General features: G+C 53.3%; 7 protein-coding genes and 1 non-coding gene across 8 annotated transcripts; 4 read left to right on the forward strand and 4 right to left on the reverse strand.

Moving 5' to 3' along the window:
* Positions 1-594: 594 nt before the first annotated feature.
* Positions 595-1,755, reverse strand: J4E88_000414 (uncharacterized protein; the record flags this gene model as incomplete). Its single annotated transcript, XM_049394092.1, has 1 exon — positions 595-1,755. One exon carries the CDS (start codon positions 1,753-1,755, stop codon positions 595-597), a length of 1,161 nt encoding a protein of 386 aa, XP_049259921.1.
* Positions 1,756-2,950: 1,195 nt separating this feature from the next.
* J4E88_000415 (uncharacterized protein) lies at positions 2,951-5,146 on the reverse strand (the record flags this gene model as incomplete). Its single annotated transcript, XM_049394093.1, has 6 exons — positions 2,951-2,961; positions 3,108-3,634; positions 3,684-4,025; positions 4,257-4,384; positions 4,497-4,979; positions 5,141-5,146. 6 exons carry the CDS (start codon positions 5,144-5,146, stop codon positions 2,951-2,953), a joined length of 1,497 nt encoding a protein of 498 aa, XP_049259922.1.
* Positions 5,147-8,265: 3,119 nt separating this feature from the next.
* On the reverse strand, positions 8,266-9,336 carry J4E88_000416 (uncharacterized protein; the record flags this gene model as incomplete). Its single annotated transcript, XM_049394094.1, has 1 exon — positions 8,266-9,336. One exon carries the CDS (start codon positions 9,334-9,336, stop codon positions 8,266-8,268), a length of 1,071 nt encoding a protein of 356 aa, XP_049259923.1.
* An 865-nt stretch (positions 9,337-10,201) lies between these two features.
* On the forward strand, positions 10,202-12,895 carry J4E88_000417 (uncharacterized protein; the record flags this gene model as incomplete). The annotated part of the gene is made up of 3 exons (XM_049394095.1): positions 10,202-10,264; positions 10,314-11,152; positions 11,395-12,895. 3 exons carry the CDS (start codon positions 10,202-10,204, stop codon positions 12,893-12,895), a joined length of 2,403 nt encoding a protein of 800 aa, XP_049259924.1.
* A 2,674-nt stretch (positions 12,896-15,569) lies between these two features.
* J4E88_000418 (uncharacterized protein) lies at positions 15,570-17,455 on the forward strand (the record flags this gene model as incomplete). The annotated part of the gene is made up of 5 exons (XM_049394096.1): positions 15,570-15,677; positions 15,727-16,529; positions 16,580-16,895; positions 16,955-17,051; positions 17,109-17,455. 5 exons carry the CDS (start codon positions 15,570-15,572, stop codon positions 17,453-17,455), a joined length of 1,671 nt encoding a protein of 556 aa, XP_049259925.1.
* Positions 17,456-17,813: 358 nt separating this feature from the next.
* J4E88_000419 lies at positions 17,814-17,899 on the reverse strand. Its single transcript has one exon. It is a non-coding gene; the product is annotated as a tRNA-Phe (tRNA).
* A 358-nt stretch (positions 17,900-18,257) lies between these two features.
* Positions 18,258-19,257, forward strand: J4E88_000420 (uncharacterized protein; the record flags this gene model as incomplete). Its single annotated transcript, XM_049394097.1, has 3 exons — positions 18,258-18,338; positions 18,428-18,631; positions 18,679-19,257. 3 exons carry the CDS (start codon positions 18,258-18,260, stop codon positions 19,255-19,257), a joined length of 864 nt encoding a protein of 287 aa, XP_049259926.1.
* Positions 19,258-20,743: 1,486 nt separating this feature from the next.
* J4E88_000421 (uncharacterized protein) lies at positions 20,744-22,255 on the forward strand (the record flags this gene model as incomplete). The annotated part of the gene is made up of 2 exons (XM_049394098.1): positions 20,744-20,765; positions 21,336-22,255. The coding sequence occupies 2 exons, from the start codon at positions 20,744-20,746 to the stop codon at positions 22,253-22,255; spliced, it is 942 nt and encodes a 313-aa protein (XP_049259927.1).
* Positions 22,256-23,565: the final 1,310 nt, after the last annotated feature.

Genomic DNA, 23,565 nt, shown 5'->3' on the forward strand with positions numbered 1-23,565 from the left:
TTGCCTCTTCCTTCTACGACATCAAACGTCTTTCTCGTTGGTTGGACATCACACAAGCAATTTGCCGTCGAAGAGAACGCCGAAAGACGCGTCTTCCAGAAGCCGTCGAAACCGGGGTCGTGACGTTAGCGTACCTGAGGACTAAGGATGCGCATGGCGGGCGTAGGGCGTGTGTGCCGAGCCTGCGGTATCCTTGTACCTACCGCTAGTATCCGCGACCAGTTCGCGCGTCCGATCCCCGGACATGGAGATGGGGGATTGTATAACAAGCGGTGCAATATCGGGCCTGTTTAAATGTCGGGGTAGCACGAGTGATGATGCGCAGTATCTGCGATGTCGGACTGAACTTCCAGAGCATGAAGTTGGGGTCTCGTGGGAGAGGGCGACGTAGCTCGGTAATCAGCGGTACAAGCGATGGGGAACTTCACCGCAAGGAAAAAAATGCTCAAGTGACCTTTTCAAAACAACAGGGTATCATATTCTACGACGGCCATGCCGATTGCAGTCTTTTCAATGGCGCTATCTACCGAAGCCCCGTCACGATGCCTGCACGTACATAGCCCGCCACCACCTCTATCCGTCGCAAAGTGAACTTCACGATGCCGGGGATGACGACGGATCGCTGACCTGACTCGCCGCCAATGTCTGGCTTGCCCTCAAGCTATCGATGCCCTTCATGATGCCATCTGCAACCTCGCCAACTCGTCCTTCAAGCGTGCTGAAGTCCATCCTGCTGATTGCAGCATTGATTTGTTCCGTTACTAGTTCGTCCTGCACGACCTCGGCTGTAACCTTGCCCTCCGTTCTCCAGTATTCCTCGCGCACACCTCGCAACGCTGGATCGCGGTTTACCGAGTTTGTAAGTAGAGCAAGCGCGCGCATCTTGTTGAAGGTGTCTTCGGACGTTCGTGTGGTTGCTTCGATGCGTTCGGCGATGGAAACAGGCTTGGCGAGCCAGCGGTTCGTGCTTGTAGCCCAGAGGACAAATGCGAAAGCCATGTCTACCACTGCGAAGGTGACGTAGCGTAGGAAGCGGACACGCCAGTAGGCCGAATCGATGTCTTGCACATACTGTGCGCGCTTGTTGAGCGTGATGTCGTACGTGCCCATGTACCACACTTCCACCACCATCATGAGCAGTCCCACAATCGTTGCGTGTGTGCGGAACCGCGAGCCTTCACTTCCCACAAGCGATGACGTCGCGAGACCAAGAACCCCTAGTTGAAATATGTGCGATGTGACGATCTTGGGGAGCGAGTACAAGAAGTGGTTTTGCTGGTCGTTTCCGTTGGCTGTGGTGCACCAGACACAGTTCAACAGCGTGTCCGGGCCATATGCCAGGTATAACAGTTTGTTGCGCACACTCGAGGTGAACTTTGTCCGCAAGGCATCTTCCTCGTCTGTAAGCGGCCGGAGGTGCCGTAGCCGCGCAAACAAGACACTCGTCTCGGTTCGTATGTGGCTCTGTGTCTTGAGAAATATGTTGTCCGGTGCGAAGCGCGACAAGGAGAGGATGAGGCACACGACAGCGCTCGCGAAGAGCAAGTTCAGCGCCTGCTGGACTCTCGGGGGCGTCGGCCGTATTGGTACGCTTCGTCCGGTCGCGCGCGCGAGGTTGACCCAGTCGAGGACGCGGGGTATGAGGAAGGGCCCGAAGATGATGAGGATGGAGTGGACATTCTGGGGGAGAAACGTCAGGCGCGGGATGACGACGTAGGACACTACCAGCAGCACAATCGAGCGCACGTTGAACATTGTGGGTGTCGCGTTATCATGGGCGAGTCGGCGAGGGCTGTGGTGTCGCTGAGGACATGTGTCCTCGCATTCGACCAAACGTGTGGGTGACGTGTGAGCGTCGGCGGAACTGAAGCGCGATCACACGTGTTATTGCGCTAGTATTGAATCCCCAACTTCCACATGATTGTCAGACCTCAACACTCACTGGATCCAGATTTGTACAGCTTCACATGTGATTCTCCGCAGACTTTGTCTAGTAATTCTATCTGTCATCACGCTTATGTGCAAGTTCAACCAAAGACTGACAGCTTCACGACCTTCACAACATGTCTATCGTGATGGCTTAGATGACTTTGAGCGATACATTACCGGCAAAATTCCTGTCTTCTTGACATCTTCGCTATTGCATTACTTGTATCTATCGTAGTAGCCATATATCGCTGAGAATGACAGATCGCCTCCCAAACACGCAGAAGCAGGCTACCAGCATAGATCAACTCTCCATGGAAGATGTGCCGGTAGCTCGCGAAGACGACATCCCAGACATCTGGCCCATCGAATGGGAAATAACTAAGCTCGATTCCGCACTCGGCCTTTTCCACTTAGCGCAGTGTGACAAGGCCCTCGACGAGAGCGCATGGGACGATCTTGTGGTGAACTGGACAAGCGAAGATATGGCGGCAGTCGAAGCGCTCTTCCCAAGGAGAACATGGCCCGAGATGTTACCGTATCCAAATCTAGTTGCGTATGCACGATACGTCAACGGATATTAGACTTCTCCGGGGAGAAGTTGGCCCCGGGTCCCGTATGTCCTAGCTGTAGCCTGGCAGAGGGGGGTTGTAACAGCTTCGTTGAAGAAATCAGATTACCCACTGCTGAGAGATGATAGCTATATACCGGGATTCGAATATGCTCCTTCTACATACTCGTAAACAGCTCACAAATGTATCCATCTCACATATGTCCCTCCTCCACAAATCTACCCTGAATGGGTCTCCTATTGTCTCTCCCGGGAGATCCATGTGTTGGTGACTGAGCATAGAAATGCGCTGGAGTGTGTGTAGTGCTGATGTTGCGGGCTTGTTCGTCGCCACTATATTGAGTTCTTGTCGGACTTCCTTGGTTGTCGGGGAACAAAGGTGGAGAGTATTGCGCACGCGTGGATGGATCGCTGGGTCGTGGGTAGTAGATTGGAACCTGCTGTTGAGGCGCATCACTCGGAGACTGTCGTGCTGTGGTTGGAGTGGGATACGAATGTTGACCGTCTTGGCTCAGTGCAGATTGAGGATATTGAACCTGGGTGCTCCAAGGACCTGGCGGAGAGTTGCGAACGTCGTCGGTAAAGAATTGCTCTCCAGGTGGTGACCGACCTGTGTGCCCGCCTTCAACAGGAGATATGTATGGGGGAGCGTGACCGTACGAGGGAGGACCTTGAGCCGAGTAGGGCGAGTTGTATTCGTGGCTAGCGGAGTGTGAGTGTTGTTGAACATGACCAGGATATTGAGCAAGGGCGATAGAACCTGCCTGGTCGTGCATGGAAACATACTTGCTAGCATCCGTGTCGGCCATCTCATGGGGAACCGTGGTGGCAAGTTCAGCAGGTGGGAGACTAGATGGAGTCTCGGCCTCATTCTTCTTCAAAGACTTCTTTCGCCGGTGTAAGCAGAAGAGTATAAGACACAGAAGGACAATTAGTGCCACCAGTCCTCCAACTGTGCCGCCAGCGATGGCTGCTACGTTTGACTTCTTTGAGCTTCCACCAGATGCTGACTCTGTAGCTGAGGGAAGAGAGCGAGTTGCCGATCTTGCTGTGAAAGTAGGTTTGAGTGTATAGTAAGTAGCGAGATCTGGATGGCCCCAGGTTGCTGGCGAAGTCTTTGTAGCACCTCCGGTAGGCCTGTTCTTATTAGCTGTGACAACTTTTGGTATGGACCGTAAAGACGTACCCGCCTCCAACTGCGGCAATAATAGGTGAAGGTACTACGTAGTCGTCCAGCTGAGGGCTAAACTTGTCCCAAAGCTTCGAGTCCCCACCGTTGTATCCTAGAACCATATTGTGTTGTCCTTGTCCCTCGGGTGCGTCGCATTTGTCGTAGAGGGGAAACCAGCCACCTATGACTAACATCTGCGCATGGTTGACGACGTTTGCGCTACAACCGCCGTGACCAACTTGAGAGGGAACATCATCACTGCTGAAGACCTTGATCCATGTGAATGATGGAAGCGATAGGATGTAGACGTCGTCGTACGCTGCTGCTTTTTCGAAGCCGTATCCACCATATAGGTATCTGTTGCGCGTCAGCAGACTCGATCAACATAGCACACTTTGTATACTAAGTCTACAGACGATACTGCAGCAGTGGCAGCGTGGCAGCGTGGCATATCCCAGCGACTTCTTAGATTCTGAGCAATCTTGGAAAATCTTGGGCTCTGATGACCTTTCTTTTGATTGTATATCGACGATCTCCAGAGCCGACTTCAGATGCTCTACAGCTGTACAACCAGAAAGATTTTCTTACATGTTGAAAGACGACTGGTCATCGGGCCAGGTGACATCAGCACAGAATTGCCTCCGGGTGTCAGGTATATCGCCGGAAGCAGTCTGTGTATACCATTTTGACGAAGCCATGTCGTAGACATGTATGGTCTAGATAGATTAGCTTTGCCAGACATAACAGCTCTCTCGATGACATACACTCATGTTTGCCTGATACGACTAGTTAGCACGGAGACTTAGCTGGGGTTCCATCTGCACCTACTGCGTCAAAGCTACCGTTGCGGTACGAGTCTTCGATGCCACCGAAATAAACGAGCACGCCGCTATCTGAGACAGGCAGAAATACTAGTTGTCCTTCAGCTCTCCCGATGTTATCTGGACCGGTTGTATTCTGTAAGTCGCCGGTAGACATGTCAAATCGCATCAGACCGGTCGTAGCCATTGGGGGTCCAGTCCAGCCGGGTGTTGTTTTATTGCTGAGCCAGCCGCCAAAGTAGAATCCCAGCCCACGACTTTCGACTTGCGTTCCTGCGCCATACGATACTCGTTGCGGATTCTTTTCGCCAATTGTCTCAGTAGTATTCCATTGGTTGAGAAGAACATCGTAGGTCCACATGCTGAAATCCATGGGGCTAGTGCCTGGGGCAAATTCTCCGCCGAATTGATAGAAGCATTTGTTCGTTTCATCTGCCCAAGTATAGCCGCCTGAAACGGTAGGTATATGACCGGGCTTTGAGTATGCGGACTGCATTGGCATTCCCGCATCGACGGTCGAAGTGTTCAAATCACTGAACAAGAGCCAATCATCTAGGGGTCGATAGTTAGACAGCTGAAACAGAATCGAGAAGTATTTCGACCTTCACTTACTTGAGTAGTTTGACCTGAAAGGGACTTGTCCTATCATACCGCCATCGATGTAAAGCCTTGAGTCGACCTGCGCCGTTGAGTGGCCCCATCTTCGACAGAATCCTTTGACGGGATCATCCTGCTGTGATGACGACTGGGTGATTAGGCTAAGTAGAACAAGCACGCCTGGAAGATTGAAGGCCATGATATGCATTCATGACGTTCCTGAACATGCACACGTGAGACGCAGGAAATGCGTGAGGTCTGTATTTCAAAGCAATGACAGCTGTAGGATGCCGTAGAAAGAGGGGCGGGCCGCAGACGTTAGAGTGGAGATGTGTAGGCCTGTGATTGTGCTTCACAGAAGGCACCAGGAGCGTGTAGGTGGAAGGTCCGCGATTGTCGTTCGTGGCGCGCTTCGTTGGGATGCAATCCGGTTTACCGATCTGACTGCATCGTAATATTGCTAGGCGACCCTCTTGTCAGCCATACAAGCAGCGGTGGGACGCAGGTCGCCAATGGAGTCACAGCATAGGAAACACGAGTGATCTGCAGGCCCCGACAGAGGCGTCTGACCGAAGAAAGACATAGGTCTGGGTTAGAGTCAGCGAAAATGCGGCGCCGACCTGCCAAGTGTGCCCTGCTGCGACGAATACCGCGTGTGGCATGGACGACCGAATCAAAGCAACAGGTTAAGAAAATGCCGTTATTGGAACCAGTGGTCTGGCGTCGTACTCAGGCTGAATCCGAAGCCGCTTCTCAGCCGCTCTCTTGTCCGCCAATCCAAAGCTGCGTATCTCGCTTCTTGTGGAGTGACACAGGGTGGAGGCGCGGGGAGTCTTTCAGCTGGGTGTTCCAGCATTACTCGTAGCCATTGACCCCAACAGTCTAGGTCCGCACGACAACGAACTTCAGCAGCAAACCAATCACCATGAATGGTTGGTTCCTTTTCCAGCTCCATGCAGCTTATGGTTACCAGTAGGTGGGGGCGGACCTAGATACCGGTGACGGATCAACGCATATAGGCCCCAACGCCACGCATAATAATCATCAGGGAATTATCTCCGCCATGAAATCTACATCTCTTCATCACGGCGGCGTCGACATCAGGGTCACAAGGCCCCTGAGATTGGTGCGCACCGAAGTATGTTGGCCTAAAGCGAACCCGCAACTCCAATACCGACCGAAGTCGACGTGGACGAGTTGCAGGATTAGAACGGCTGTGCATTTCTTCTGGGTCTGCTCTGGAAAAGGCAAATCCATTCGTAAAGGAAGGACCTTAGGGTTATTGGAGACCGTTGACAATATGTGAAGAAAAGAAGAGCAGGAGCTTCGCGGAGAAAATTGAATGGGACAAACAATTTGCTTGGCGCGCTAGCGGCATACCTAGCTCGCAATTCCCGTCCGTCTTCGCGTCATGACCTCGGGCGGGTTTGGCCAACAACACACCTCATCATCATTATGTACACTCCGCGGGAGATACTTCATATCACATCTTGATTTGTACAAAGGGCCATCATGTTCCAGTATCTTCTTAGAGTATTGCGTGTCTTGCTCGCGTCAACCAAGGTTCTCCATGCACCCCAAGAAAAATCACTAGTCGAACCATAATACCAATGATGCAAGTGAACAGATAATCATCGATAGCATGTATAAAGGCTTTCCGATATCGCAAGGGTACTGTCGTCTTTCCTTAAGAATCGTTCAGTATGTCTTTCTACACAGATCCTCAGCCAGGTCAGATCTTCGCAGGTCGACATCAATCCAGCTTCCACATGCAATCGGCCCAGGAAGGCGCGAGTCATCACGCCATGATATTCGGAGATTCTAATCAGCAACTCCGGAGATCTTCCCGAGATGATACGACGGTGCTGCCCTTATGTTGCGCCCCTAAAGCACCCTCAGTCAATACCTTCATGCCACGACCAGGACCCTACGGTACACCATGGTTTTCATCTGAAGAGACCCTATGGTCACTGGGGCTAATCGAGCATGGTAGATTCAACAAGCCTGATACAGTCCTCTTGGCCTTCATCGTGGACTGCGCGATGAAGCTGTACATATGCGCCAGCATCACCCTGGACTGTCTAGAAAGCTTGACGGATTCGGACCTGGTGCACGCTATCATTGAAGCAGCCTACATCAATGTCCTTGGACAGATACAGCGCGCTGACTTGATGAGCCGCCAAGCGCTCGCTTTCGGGAGATTTTACCTGAAGGCCATGGCAGACTTTGGAAAAATTCGGGAACGCTGCGACATCACGTTTGGGCAATATATCCAACATCAACAGACTCGGGACGATTTCGCAGCGAGATTCCTCATTTACGATAGTTATGGGGATGATGACCTTGGAATAATTGAAAATGCTTTCAAGTGGGTATACGGACAGTCGCCCTCCGCAGTCGTCAACTACATGGAAGAGAACATTACAGAGGACTCGTCTGGTCGCGATCCTATCTCGATACGACAGTGGGTCTTCGGATTCAACTGAGAATCCTCGGTAACGCAATTGAGGCCTCGTTCATACAAACCGTAGCCTTTCATCGACGAAGGGCTACGGTTGGAATTCGGTATGTTGTTAGTAATCGTCTGGTAATTAACCATGAGCAGCTCTTTTATTGACATTTGAAGGTGAGGGAGTTGACATGGCAGATGGCATGTCAAGACATGGGACGAGTACCGTCAAGTTGGTTGATGTTGGCACAGAATCGGGACGGTGATCAGGTGGGAGGAGGAGGAATAGGTATCATACAAAAGTTATTTGAACAAGAAGAAAGAAGAGGCGTACGAACAATCGAAAAGAACAATACAAAAGCTTGTTTGACTCTATTCGTTTGGCAATTAAATTATTAAGAAACGCCTTCCCACAATGCTTAGTATTGGTCCAGTCCCAGACCCCCAGCCCACAGAAGCCAATATAGCGCCTCCGACTTTGATTGACCATTATGACCCACGCCAACCTAGGAAAAACTTGAACAGCCTGGAGCCTACATTGGCGCTGGGTCACCGCCTTTGCAAGGCCTTGGCTAAATGTAGCCTGCAGACCTGTTCAGTTTTTTTCTTGTATGAGGTGGACCCATTGTGCTACGACTGTCCTTTGCCCACCGTCTACTTTCAATGCAAGTTTTCAAGTGCCGGTATACAGTTCTGGCCATTTGCCCAAATAACAAAATCCCTGTTCTGTCTACCCTGACTGCATGGCTTTGGTCAAGGCCAAACGCTTGCTGTATGGGCTCAGGCTGCGCTCTCTTTGTGAGGGTGGGGGTGCTTGCGCTGGCGGCGGCGCAACTCTGCTGTTCGCGACGGTTGCCCGATCGTCGAAACGGTTTCTTGCCGGTCCACGCGGACTGTCACGGGCCCGTCCTCCATTGCTTGCCTCGTGTGGGCTACGCGATCGGCGTACAGGCTTGCGCTTGGAGTAGGGACTCGGGCTGCGATCGCGACTGCTATGGTATGGCGAGAGTGACCTGGAAGGCTCACGATGTACTGAATGCGAGACGCTTGGCTGGCCTCTTGGTGCTCCGTTTGGTGGGTTACGCTCGTCTGACGTATCCATGGGATCTGCGCTCCCCGACCGCGATCTTGAGACTGACCGTCGAGCTGGTCGCCGCCTGTCTCTTCTTGCACTCCTGCTCCGCGACCTGTTGTTATCACTCATGCTTCGCGGCGCTCTTCCCCTGGCATTCTCATGTGATATCTGCATGCGCGCTGACCTGGATCTTGACTTGGATCTGGTTCTTCGGCGGCCTCGCTCACCAGGACTGAAGGAGCTCATGCGCCGCCGTGTGTTCCTGTCTGCAGTGTCGGATGCGCGTGAGGAGCGCGAGTCCATGGAGACCGAGCGCCTGCTACGCTTCCGCAGCGCTTTGTCGTGGTCCCCATGATGTCTTCGTCCGTTGTGCTTGTGTCGTGGGGGAGATCGCGAGCGGGAACGGGAGCGGTTGGTCGAGATGGTCGAGACAGAGTCGGCAGACGACGTAGAGAGTGAGCGCGCGCGCTTGCGATCCTCTTCCTTCTTCTTCAAAATCTCATCGGCGACGCCCTTCTTGCGCAGCAGGTCTTCGGGTACCTCGGTGGTGAGTTTAGGCTGCAGTTTGGGGTTGAGTAGTTGCTGTGTCCGAGAAGGTCGAGACTTGTACGGGCGTTCCTGTGCGGGCGCCTTGCACTCGTAGCTGTAGTGTCCTCTCTTCAAGCACTTCTGGCAAAGAGTATCTGCGGAAGCCTTGGAGCGGCCTGCACCCGGGCGACGGAACATGACGGACTTGGATGCGGTACACGTCGAATCCAAAGGGTGTTTGTTGGCGAAGTCCTTTGGTATTGCTCGTGGGAATGGAGGGAAAGGAGCACGACGCGACTCTTGCGTCAGAGCAGCAGCCGGTAAAGACGCAATCAAGCCTCGCCAAGTTCAATCTTCTTCTGTCACTTTCGGCGAGGAAACGCGACGGGCCTTGGTCGCATGCGGTAAGGCGCAGCTTCAGCTTGGCCGGAGAATTGGGCGGAGCGGCATGACTAAGCCCGCCCACGGGCGGCTTCCATCATCGCTTCTCTATCCTTCACTCGCCTTGCGCTGCACCCCGCATAACAGCCCGGTCCCCGCCCGCCCTGTACTGCTCCCCGTCGACGACCCAATTCACCCGTCGTCCCTTGTCTCGCGCCCTACATCTGGGTGCTTGGCAGCTTCTTACACGCTAGACGTCCAAACTACGTCGTTGCAGGCCTGTCGTCAAGGCTACTTCACCTTGGCTCCCAGCAAACCCATACACCTCTACACTTTTCCCACGAATGTCGGCACACCAACATGTCCAGCTTTCTGGCTCCGGTTATCGCGACTTTCCTTGAGCACCCTATTTCCTGAAAAAATTTACGTCCATCACTTCGGTTAACACCACCTTCATTCTCGTCCACGACGACCCACGTACGGCGTTGAGCTTGGTGATTCTTTCGGCTACACCAGCAGGCGTCTGTCGCTTCATTCAGCAGCCTTACTGCTACGAGACTGCCTGAAAGCCCGTTTCGCCGTCCCCGCGTTTGGGCACCTACCGCGCACTGCGCATAGGCCATCTACGTCGCAACCTACCACCTATCTAGTCTTCTACCGTACCAAAAATCGCCTCACAGCCATGGCATCTGCGACACCGGTTTCCACAGAACAAGCGCCTCCAAGGCCTCTGTCGTTCGCCAAGGTAGGATTTCAACAAGCAATTTCCATGGGCGGTGTGCTAACAGCGCTAGGTTGCGGCTTCCGCCATAAAGCCTCAGATGTCGAAGGATTCCGCTCCGAAAGCGAGACCGCCTGTCGCGACACCCAAAATACCCGCAGTCGCCCAGAAGGCGCGCGCCACACCCATGCATGGCGAAGTAGCACCCAAAATACTTGCGGAAAGGCGAGAGGATATCGATGCGAGCAGCAGCGCTGAAAATGCCATATCGCAGCCCGCGCAACAGACAGGTCCTGCTGAGCTTCTAGAAACACGCTCCACGGATGCAAAAGGAGATGTCCCCGACAGGCCTCAGTCTGCGGCTGTGGTAAAGGTGTCTGTCACCGAGGACAGCAGCACTCAGCTATCTTCATCAGATGGATCTGGGAAACCTCCCAGCATTGATGGAAAGAGTGTTGCTTCTGCGACAACATTTGCTTTGGACGAGAAGGAGTCCTTACGCCCGGATGACAGTGCTAGCCTCAGGGCAGTCGAGGAAGAGGACGTCACGTCCCCGCCGGACTCGGTCGTTGCAGACTCTAGGCAGGGGTCTGATCATGGCGCTGCGCGTGCCTTTCGGGACCAGTTACATGAAATAGCTGTGATGAATCCTCAACCTCATCGAGGGGTTCCCGCAGGTCGGTTTCCGACGCTACCCAATGGTCCGCAAACATTGTACGACCCTAACCAGTCGCTAAACGGCGCGGGGCCCATGCCACAGCCTCTGGTCAACGGCATGCCTTCACTGAATGGTGTCCCGAACATGCCCGCCATTCCAGACGAGAAGTTGCTCGAGGCGCTACGGTCTCCACGTGATCGGCTGTTCGTTGTGAAGATAGAACAGGACTTCATTGATTTCATCAAAGACTCTCGGTATGTCATGCGTGGCGGATCTGCTAGAATTTCCTACTGACGGTACGCAGTGAAAACGAATTGTGTCTGCCGAACTGTAATACATTTTACAGGATGCTTGCTCACCGTCTTGCCGACTACTACTTGCTCGGCCATGTAGTTGACAACACCATGACGGGTGTAAAAATTACACGTACCCCTTACTGTAGAATGTATGTATTCATCAAGCTTCGCTCGCGTGCTCTGTTGCTTACTACTAGTAGTCCTCCCCCCGTTTCACAGATGGTAGATCCCGCCAAGGGCACCAATACACCTCCCGTAGAGCTCCCTGCTCGGAAGATCATGCGTCGCGACGATGGCAAATCGGGTACAAACACTGGAGCTAACTCGCAGAATGCCTCGAAGACGACCTCTGAAATGGGTGGCAGCGAGGGCAGCAACGATGGTGAAGGCAACAAAGACAAAGCCGCTCTATCCAGAGAGGAGCGAGAGGCGCGATATCGTGAAGCTCGTCAGCGCATCTTTGGTAGTGCGGAAAGTGAAGAGCCCAGCACGGCCGAAGCCAACGGATCCGGAGAAGACAAAGAAAAAGGGAAGGACATCTCACGATCAAGCTCAGCTGCCGGGAAGAAGAAACCCAAGAAGCAGCGTAACTACGACGACGACGACTTCCAGGCTCGATCCCGCTTCAATGTTTACTACCCGCAACAGTACCCTGTGGCTACATATACTGGAGACAATGCGGTCTACTACAACGGCTACCCAGCACCTGCTCAGAACGCGCCGTACGCGACTATGAACCCTGGTGCATCGCCTCCGGCAACATACAGCAACCCGTATCCGGGCATGATGCCCCCGGAAGCGCAGTCACAGTATGGCTGGGCTGGTCAGCAGTACCAGGCTCCCAATGGGTCGATGATGACCTACCCCAATTATGGACAGATGCCGAATGGGTATGATCTATCAACGGACTTCCAGCGGGGTATGTCATCGTTCCAGAACGCTGGTATGCCCTCCCAGGTCACCCCAAAGATGGCCAATCCACAGATGGCGTCTTACCAAGATACCTATCAGCAACCTCAACATATGCCTATGAACTCGGGCTGGTCTCAACCAAACCAGCAGCCATCGTTCCATATGGGTCAGGGCGCATATGGTGCCCAGAATGGTCCCGGCAACCGGCCAATGTCCGCACCTCACCAGGCACCGATGCCTGGCTACCCATATGGACAGTTCGCCTCAAATGCTTACAATGGAAAGCCCAACCGCAACCAGCACCCTCTTCCTGGAAGTTATAACCGGGGTCAGTTCAATCCGCAAACCCAAGCTTTTGTTCCTGGTGGACGTAACATGCCCTTTGGAATGCAACAAAACATGATGCAGGGACAGCCTCAGATGAATGGGTATGGTGGATATCAAATGTCTGCCCAGGCTTCTATGCCTGGACAGATGTCAAGACCTAACCCTTCCGCTGTCTCCACACCGCCGTTTGGGTCGCCTCAAAGTATGCAGGGAAACAACTCAGCCATATCCATGAACCGAACTGCTTCTCAGTCTGGTGACCCGGGTTCATCCCAAAGCAGCATCGCAAAGTATGGTACACCTTCACATCTACCTCGAAAACCTCCAGCTCCTGCACCGGCCCCACCGTTTGCGCTACCCTCTATGACGCGAGTACCGTCATCAGGGATTGCTAACAACGCTCCTGCCATGCCCAATCGAGGCATGTCGGGCACCTTCAACAACACGACGAACCCTAATTAACGCTTCACGAAATGACCTTTAGCATTGCGACGGTGCCTCAATACTACTTACTTGCATCTTTCTCTGGGTGGGTACGGGTAGGTCTCAAAGGAAAATCAAGGCGTTCGTATCACATGTGCTTTCTATGCTTTCCGCCCGGATGCTGAGGATCTTCGACCGCGATGTCTGGATGTCTCGACTCCTTGTTGGGGCCACTAGGTAACAGTAGTCTTTCCTTGGTCTGAAGTCGGAATGGACGGTGCTCATATAGCTGTAATAAAATTGCAATCTTTGCATCTATACCACGGTATCCAACGATGAACTTCAAGCCCGTACAGACTCATCAACTCCGTCGTTCTCTTTCCCTTCCTTGTTGTAACTAGCCACTGTAGCGTCACAGTAACGCCGATAGAGTCCTTGGTACACTACATGAAGCGTATCTCGCCGGCAAATGTAGCCGTGTCTGACGCCTAGTTTCGACGCCTGTCGGTCCGAACTGCGAAATTGCCTATTGTGGTACGCACTCAAGACCTGTACGACCAGGACTAAAATGTGCCAATACGGATGCACGGGCTGGTATCATATATAGCTTCCTAGGTTTGATCGGTAGGCGGCGCTATACCCGGTTCTTATATCCGCGAGAATAGATCTTTGCCCTCAAACGGATGCATATAGCAAGAGTAATGACAGCAAAAGGTTTTTGTAGTCGCAAATGGCGTTGGTGAGAAAGGCAGTCGTACAGCTGGATAACTGACTCCAACTAGTTCGAGCTGGAGAAGAAACCATGTCTCGGGTACGCTACCCACAGATGTCTAACCGGGTAGAATTCTAATTAATCGGAAGCCGTACCCGTGTCTCTTACCTACGATCAACACTCATTCAGTACAGTTGCCGTATCGGGACAGTTTTCGTTTGTTGTGTGGGTATAAGGAAGTGGTTGGCTCATGCCACGTCAGGAACTGGAGAGGCACGGATCGTGTACCCGCTCTCAACAGTGCATCGCATAGACGAGGTGTTCTTCTCAGCAGGAAACGACGATTTTAGTTTGCAACGGGTTCGTGCAAGGAGGTGAGATTACTTCGATATTCGACAGTCTGGTCACAACTCAGCTGATGTTACTGATGTAAATCGGTAGAAACGGCAGGTACTTCTACTACTGCGTCTATTCCAGCCCGTTCTGACGATTACTTCGACATTCGACAGTCTGGTCACAACTCAGCTGATGTTACTGATGTAATCGGTAGAAACGGCAGGTACGAATGGCGCGCAGGTTTCTGTCTGTCCATGCGAAGTGTGTATGTATACTTTAGCGTCGACGTGGAAGAAGAAGGAATGAGTACAGCGGACAGTTTATGTGCTTTTGTTACTCATGGAAAGACGCGTGCTCGAGCTGTCGTTGCATGTGTGCGTGTGTATTACACTACTCCTTCGACGCGAACACCTTCAACATTCTCCAGCCGCTCCTAACAGTGTTGGAACAGCGCTCTCTATAGACTGTACAATTTCCGATGATCGGTCGTCGCTCTTGATGCACCGCTCATGCGCACTCCCGTACGAAGTTCGCAGCTATTGTCATCAATGCAGTAGCTTGCGGCAGAACGCAATTCTCGAACTTCAGATATCGAGGTCCAGATCCGGTAGTTGGGCCGCAGAGGCTAGAACCCTAGAAACGTGAACAACATGCCTAGGGGTGACCAAGCGAGATGACGTGTGTGCTTAGGTACCGGTACTTGGGTACTTTCAAATTCTTCAAATCCGGAGGCCCTTAACGGCAGTGGGAGCCCCATGGTGTGGCGATCGTGACCCACAATACGCATGTATCGAAGGGCCGTAGAAAAGAAAAAAAATGGAGAACAACACCGACGAGATCCGCTCCGTAAACGTTCGTCCGATGCGTGTCGTGGTATACGTCCTCCTGCCTGTATCCTGTGGTGAGGATTTAAAATGTCAATGTGACGAGTTAGGTTGCTTGGTATTTATTATTGAATGATCGTCGCACCGGTTGCCAAGCCAGCGCTGGCTGTAGTTCTTGCGGTGCATTGTCATCATCCTCACCTACCATCATTCCCACGACACAGCAAAGTCCGAGCCTCCGCTGACATATCGGCACACCTCGGCTCCGATGCGACGATAGCCAACGAACAACTCAACTGACACACAACGGCTCTTGCGCTACCCCACATGTCCAAGTGAAGATGACGTTCTGCGACGTTGATGTCCGGGGGAAAGAGCATAGGCCAAGCTTTGGAGGCTCTAAGATTGCTCCCGGAGTGTGCCCGCAGCCACTAGGACCGCAGCGCTTGCCGATAGCTTGACTGTATCAAGCATTTGATTGCCCAGGGTCGTCGATGGCGATGCAGTTTAGTGGCCGCCCTGGATCACGCAAACCATGACGTCGGCAACCGCACGGCGCACGACCACGGGATGCCTTTGGATTTTGCTAGACTGCGCAGTAGTCATGGTGAACGCGGTGAAGACTTACGGTTAATCATGCCGTTATGACGGCATTGGGGTCTCCAAGTGCCCCAAAGCGGAGCAATCGTGGGCGCTTTATAGGGACCTGGAGACCCCACGACCCAGATGTCTTTTGATACTTTCCTCCACACTCGATCGGCACTCCTCTTCTCTTCCACCAGCTATGGCGATACTCGATCGATTCCGTGGGCATTCACATGCCTCGCCTGCTTCCTCCACGATGATGGATCAGGATCCGGAGAAGAAGCCGCAGATGTTGAAAGGCGGTGTCAAAGAGATCTTCCGAATGCGCATTATCGCCATGGCGATTATTGTGTCGATGGGTGGTGTAAGTATCAAATGAACGAATGCGCAGGTACCCAGCTAACAGCCCCTAGTTCATCTTTGGATACGACACTGGTCAAATCTCTGGGTTCTTGGAGATGCCCGATTTCTTGAACAAATTCGCGGATCAGACAGACCCTGAAACAGGCGAGCGCGCTTTCAGCAACTGGAAGTCTGGCTTGATTGTTGCACTGCTGTCTATCGGTACCCTAATGGGTGCTCTAATCGCGGCCCCTATCGCCGACAAATTCGGTCGCAAATACTCCATCGTCTTCTGGAACATCATCTTTTGCGTTGGAGTCATCGTACAGATTACCACAACGAACATATGGTACCAGATCTCCCTTGGTCGTTGGGTCGCAGGCTTGGGTGTAGGCGCACTTTCGGTCCTTACGCCTATGTACCAATCCGAAACTGCACCTCGCTACGTCCGAGGTGCACTCGTGTCCTGTTACCAGCTTTTCATCACCCTCGGCATTTTCACGGCTTATTGTATCAACTACGGTACCAAGTCCGATGGTAGCTCAGCATCATGGAAGATTCCAATGGGCGTTGGTTTCATCTGGTCAGCACTCATGATATTCGGAATTCTCTTTATGCAGGAATCTCCACGATGGGAATACCGCAAGGGCAAGGTTGACTCGGCCATACACACCATCGCCATCACGTACGGTGTCCCCCAGGAACACCCGGAAGTCCAGCGCGAAGTCCGGGAGATCCAGGAGAAGTTGGAGGCCGAGCAAGCGGGCGGAGGTCACCACCCTTGGTACGAGATCTTTACAGGACCACGTATGGCGTATCGTGTACTTCTTGGAGTCGGTCTGCAAGCCCTTCAGCAACTCACGGGTGCCAACTAGTAAGTCGATACCGCACATTAACACACATCTTGTACTGACTCTCTTGTAGCTACTTCTACTATGGAACTACGATCTTCCAGTCAGTCGGTATTGAAGACCCGTTCGTCACTTCTATGATCCTGGGAGGAGTCAACTTTGGCATGACATTCCCTGGTCTCTACATCGTGGAGAGATTCGGAAGAAGACCCGCACTGATCACTGGAGGCTTGTGGATGTTCATGTGCTTCCTCGTCTTCGCATCGCTTGGACACTTCGCTTTGGATAACGGCGACGGTACTACGAGCCAGCCTGTCGGATATGCCATGATCACATTTGCGTGCCTCTTCATCGCTGGTTATGCTATGACATGGGGGCCAATCATCTGGGTAAGTTCTGGCTGCACGAAATGCATGTGAGACATATACTAACTTCGTTACCCCTGCAGGCTGTGATCGGTGAGATCTACCCTAGCCGATACCGTGCAAAGGCAATGGCTCTCGCAACGGCCAGCAACTGGACCTGGAATTTCCTCATCTCTTTCTGTAAGTCAATACTACTTCATCCATGTCTTTCTGCGACTGTACTAATACCACTCTCAGTCACGCCTTACATTACGTCTGCCATCGACTACAGATACGGTTATGTCTTCGCCGCCTGCTGCTTCACTGGTGCAGTCGTAGTCTACTTCTTCCTCTGCGAATCTCACGGCCGTACTCTTGAGGAGATTGACACCATGTACATTCTCCACGTTACCCCATGGAAGAGCAAGCACTGGTCTCCGACTCCTGGTGAGGACCTACCAAACTTGGACAACACATTCTTGACGCCAGGAGGGAGAGGCATTAAGAAGGGCAACGAAGCGAGAGCCCCAGAGCAATTGCGGAGGGAGAGTGTGCCCGTCACCGAAGCGGACATGCACGCAAGTGGTGCGAGAGGAGCGGAGTAAGCATCGCTATTTTGACGATTTGAGCATTGGTCCTTGTTTTGTGATCTGTTTACTAGCAAGTACCATAGCGTAGCATAGCCTTTATACATCATCCTTTTCTCTTCACCTGACCACAATACTTCCATTCCACCACCAACGTGTCCGCCATTCACACCGACTGACAACTCACCCTGTTCCAACACACAGTGCTCTCGTTCGACAGGGTTTACAAAGCAATGGTACATATGCAAAAAAGCAAGTCAAGGGGCAACGCCAAAAAGATTCGAGGGCATGCATTTCCCTGCACGCCATCACACTGTCAAGGTTCACGCAAGCGCAAAAAGAAAGTTCGAAGAATCCTGAGCGAGCTCAGGCACGTTGTCCCCTTCGTGGATCGAACACGATACCTCCAGATTTAGTGACTGAGACTTCAGTCTGGCGCTCTCCCAATTGAGCTAAGGAGACGGTTTTTTGATGAAGAAACTTCGAGCTCAGCTATTCATCATGCTGGCAAAACGCACCTGGAGCTGCATTGCTGCAGTGAGATCTTTGCATCTTCCATCGAATCATTTCCAGAAAAGTGGCGCGCTTGGTAGATCCATCTGAGTGGGTCAATTCATCCGGACCGAAGCGTGATGGAAAGGCACCGCGACCGAGAAAACGTAAACACGCAGGGGCGCTTCGGCTTGGCGCGGATGTAACAGTGTTTGGTGACATCATTGTTTTGTGATTCAATCCACACCTGATCACCAGGTTCCCATTAGCAATTGTCTCTACACGTCGTCAGATCTCATTCTGCGTCGCCATATCTCATCATACAAGCATGGCGATTGTGGAGAATTGGCTGCCGCCGTCGCGCGAGAACTGGGAGCTGATTTGCTGGATCTGGCAGTTCTTTCCTGTTGTAAGCACACACCCGACAGATTGCTGGGCACCGTGCCGCGACCCAGTGCCACTTGATACTGTCCTTACTAACCTTGTTGGTGAACAAAGATTACTGCGGCGCAATGGGTTCTGGACTGGTACCCACAGGGCAAGACGTCGATTGAGTCGCGTTTCAACATCGATGGCAAGATAGGATGGGCGACCATGGAGTCGGCAGGCTTCATAACCCTGCTGTACATCATGTTTACGCTCCCGAAAGAATTGGGGCTTGAAGAACTACCGTTGGGTAACTGGACCATGGCTGGATGCTTTGTGAGTATATTGGAGGCTCTACAGAAACTGTGCTGATCAGACTTCAGGTCTTTCACTACCTCTACCGCGCAGTTATCTCACCCCTCTTTCTCAATCCCAGCATGTCGCCAATGCACCCGTTTGTTTGGATCATGGCATTTGGGTTCCAAATGTTCAACGCCATCTCCATTGGCGGCTACCTCGCGGGCTACGGACCAACATCACGAGACGAGTGGGCAGCGCGACAAGAGTACATGTTTCTAGGGCTCGTGATCTGGTGCTGGGGACTTTTGGCCAACATGTTCCACGACGACGACCTGCGTGAGATCCGGAGATCAGCAGACCGCAAGCAACGCAAGGCAGCCGCTGAGCAGGGCAAAGCCGTGGAAAATGTGGACAAGGTGTACATGATACCGAAGAACGGCCTGTTCAAGTACTCGCTGCACGCGCATTACCTGTGCGAGTGGATTGAGTGGGCAGGGTGGTGGATGATTGGGGGCTGGCAGTGTGTGCCTGCACGCACGTTTCTTCTCAACGAGATTTCTACTATGCTTCCGCGCGCGTTGCAGGGCAAGCGGTGGTACGAGAAGAAGTTTGGTAAGGATAAGCTGCAAGGGCGCAAGGCCATAATTCCGGGCGTGCTCTAGCCAGTTCGCAGACGATGCTCTGATACGCTAGTGATCAAGCTTCTGGCGTTCCGCAGTCAGAGAGTGGACGAGTGATAGATGTGGCTTCCGCAATCTAGTGAAGAATGAAGCGGTGCAGCATTAGCAGTAAGGGGAAGGCGCAGGTGATGGTACACTAAGCATGACAGTGTGGAGTGAGCAAGGCAGCGAACTGCGACAGGGTAATGGTGTCTAATCACACGAGAATTGGTTGTTTTCACAAGATAGTTCGGTGAGAATTTGTTTGTCACTAGTGAGCGCGCAGGTGGAGAGACGAACCCTGCGCTCGGCAGCAGCAAAAGCAGATGACGAGATACGAAGACAGGTGATGAAAAGCGCGCATCTAGTGGTGGTGTTTACGACGTGCTGCCTCGTAAGATAGCAGTAGCTGCATCAGTTGCGAAGCCACAGTGCGCTGTCCGTACAGTAGAGCAGACGGGAGGTTGTGTGCCGAGGGTACTCTGGCCGTCTTAATATAGAGTGGCACGCCACGGAGCCAATGACGGGCGCACGGGCTGCGAAGAACAGGAAGCTCGCTCAGAACACGAGCGGATGATGTTATTGCGACTGGGGTGGTGGAGAAATTTCAGCCCAGGGCCTGGCGGATGACGGCATGCACCGGCCAAGGCAGCGAGGAAAGGCGCATTATCGCGGCGCTGTGCAACGCAGGCGATTCGGTGTTTTGCATGCAGCACAAAGGGAGCAAGCGATCTCAAGGGGCCGCTGTGCCAGATTTCGCATTTCAGACTCCAGACACACACAGCCACGCCCATGCCGCTTTCGTCGCTAGCCGGCTCAGCAGTTATGAGCTCCCCCTTTGGGACCGCGGCTAGTCAGCGAGGGTGCATTAGAAGCTGCATTAGACACCCGCTTTTCCGTGCGAAGCTCCAAGCCAGTCGCTGCTGGATGCAACACCAGGAGCGGCATCAGGCCTTGGCGTGGGCGTGGTGAAAAGCTGCCAGGCCCGTCGCGTCTGTCGCTGCGTGCGAGCTGCGACGGTATTGTTTCACAAGAGCCAGAGGCCGATCGCAATCAGACGCCAGACCGCGAATCCCCCCAATTGGCACGGGCGGCAGGGTAAAGCAGCAAAGCAGCGCGCTTGTGGTTGTTGGGCGCTTTCGGTTCGGCAGCTCTATCAACAGGTGCTGGCTGGGGTCGCCTGTCCGCTGCCGTGCAGGTCCACTAACCTTCGTGCACAACCTCGCCCGCCGTCGATTGGCAACCCAAGAGCCTCCGTCGATACATCATCACTGCGGACCCACGGCGGAGACACGAGATCGCCGCGCCTGCTACAGCCCGCCAGCGGTACCACGGAACTCTAACTTCCTCATCTCCAGCGAACCTCTCCCCTTGCTGACTGTCCGACCTCCCTCGCGCGGCACCTCTTATCCGTCTTCGCGTCGCCGTCGTCGTCGCCTCAGTCGCTCCTTGCCACGCCCGTCAGCTGCTGGCTGCCATTGTCGCCATCATGTCCAGCAATGTGACCGAGAGTACGTTGTCTACTTCCATTCTTTCTCCCTCCTCTGCACCCGCTGCCTCGTCCGCGCCCGCTGCTACGTCTGCCTCTGCTCCTCCTGCCTCTGCCCCATCCTCAGATCCGCCCTCGTCAGATCTTCCTTCGCCGTCTGTAACACCGTCCGCAGCGCCTGCGCCTACGGAGCCTTCTGCTCCCGCCGCCTCGTCCAGCCCGCCTGCAGACTCTCCTTCAAGTCCTGCGCCGGCTTCTAACACGCCTTCAGCGGCCGCGCCCTCCTCAGAGCCTCCTCCACCCGCCTCGAGCGCTCCTCCCGCATCCAGCGCCGCCCCAACCAGTGACCCGCCCGCCCAGTCGAGCCAGGCACCGCCGCCGGCTTCATCAGCGGCTCCAGCCCCATCAACGTCGGCAGCTCCTCCCCCAGCGCAGTCGAGCGCACCACCGCCAGCGCAATCATCCACCCAGGCTCCTCCTCCTGCTGCCACGACCAGCGCTGCACCAAGCTTCGTCGACACGAGCGTCTTCACTGCCCCGTCGGCTGAACCCTCGACCCAAGTAATCATCTCCACCGTGACACCCACGGCAGAAGGAGAGACACCGTCAGTGGTCACCGTTATCCGCACTTTTACTCCAGATTCTCCCACTGCAGCACCAACCAACAGCGCGTCCCCCTCTGGAACAGGTGCCGCTGACCCTGCCAACACCGACTCTACCCAATTGCAGAATGCACAGAAGGAGAACGATGGCGGTCTCAGCACTGGTGGTAAGACTGCCATTGCTGTCGTCATTCCCGTTGTTGTCGTCGCTTTGCTAGTCCTAGCCGGCATCTTCTTCTGGCGCAAACGCAAGCAGCGCCAGAGTGCCGAGGACGAACGCAGGAAGGAAGTCGAGGAGTATGGCTTCAACCCTAACCACGACCCTACCCTTCCTGCGGTTGGTGGGTTGGCCATGGCTGAAGACGACAGCGGTTACCGAGGCTGGGGCAACACCACCACCAGCTCCAACCGCAAGATGTCCACCACTCTCACCTCTGGTATGACCTACTCCGATAGCAACAGCAACCCCGGCGGATACACCAGCCCACACTCTCCCACACACGGTGCCTACTCTGACGCTCACTCCAACGACCCGCTTGTAGACGGCCGTCGCCAGACCATGGACTCGGACGGTATCGGCGCCCTCGGCGTCGTCAACGGTGCTGCCGCTGCCAACTCTGCCAACAACCAGGCCGGTGTGCACCGCGGGCCTTCCAACGCTTCGTCGTCATACTCAGCAGCCAACCACTCTGACAACTCTGGCGACTACCCTGGTATGGCCAATGGTCACCCACAGGAGTACTACAACAACCAAGACTACTACCAGAACGGGCCATATGCCGCCAACGATCCATACGCTGCCCAACAACAGCCCATCATAAGAGACGTATCAGCACGACGGAACACGAGGATCGAGAACCCCAGTGTCTTCCCCCAACAAGGCAACTCTGGAATCGCGCAAAACTTCTAGTCGCACGCACTTGTTGTCATCGTATTTTTACATCCATCGCTACCTGTATATTGCGACTCTATCCTTACCCATTTCCTTTAGCTCTCACTCGACATATATCCAAACGGAGGCGTTCATCGGGTGGCCATCAATTCATTTTGCATCGTATCGATCTTCGCGTTTGTTAGTTGTACTGTTGTTGCATGCACATGCAAGTTTGCCCGCATGTATGCCGGAAAACCCTTCCGCATGCCCCACTCCACATAACGGGGAGTCTTCTTCGGAAGATGCGGAAGCTTACACTGCTGAGACATTGATCGATGGGCACAACAAACAAAAGCACGAGCGTTTTTGAGTCTGGACCAGCGCAGCATGCATATCTCACTACGCGTCGATTTGTCGGCAAGGATTCAAGAGGTGGGACCTTTTTGATTCTCTTGGATCTGTGTGGGATGATGCATGCTGGCAGCTTTTTTCCTTGTCTTGTCACCTTTCTCTATCACATTGATGCTGGAATCTCGAGGATTGACGCTTTCTCACGCGACCAATATAGTACTCTTGTAATTAGCCAACGCCTTTTCTCCATCACCATCTTTTTACCATTTAACACGTACGCCAATTACTTGGGCAAACTCTTTTTCTTTTACATGCTGGGGCCCACAGATGACGTTGGAGGTCTCTATCTATATAGGTACAGAGAAAATAGATTGACACCAAACTTTACACAAGTCTTTTGCTCACTTCCCCGTGTTTCAACCAACACTACCCGATGGGGAATATTATATCCATCATGTTCATCGATTCTGGATATTCCCAAATCGCTTCTTCGATTATACATCGTACTCGATCTGACCCTATTCCACTGCAAAACAAAGAATGTGGTTATCTGTCCTCGCCCAGCCACTCGTGTGCTTGGGGTGTACGCGGCCCGACAGCAGGTCTGTTTTGATCTAGACCTAGACCACTAGCTGGCAGCGGCCGGCAAGTAATGTTGAGAGACTCCGGTTCGCTCCCAACGCGTCCGCTAGTACACAGTAGTCAGCAGTAGCTACGTAACGTAGCATGCATGCTGCATGCCTGCTTGCGAGGCTGTACATGCAACGTAGATCTTGCCCCGACCCCGCGGTCAACATCCTGCCGAACCGTACCAAACAGTTTGTGATATGAGATGTTTGTGCGATGCAGCCTTGCAGGTAGGGTAAAACAAGGGTCGGCACGGTTGCCTCCCTTCTTTCCCCAAGATATTTCCATGCGGGTGAGCAGTCATCCTTCTGCTTCCAGAGAATGAGTATATCACTCGGCGTCCCCGGGCTGTCGGTCAGAGTACGCAT

This window comes from Alternaria novae-zelandiae (assembly GCF_023758075.1).
Source record: "Alternaria novae-zelandiae strain BMP 2774 chromosome Unknown scaffold_1, whole genome shotgun sequence".
Classification (NCBI taxonomy): Eukaryota; Fungi; Ascomycota; class Dothideomycetes; order Pleosporales; family Pleosporaceae; genus Alternaria; species Alternaria novae-zelandiae.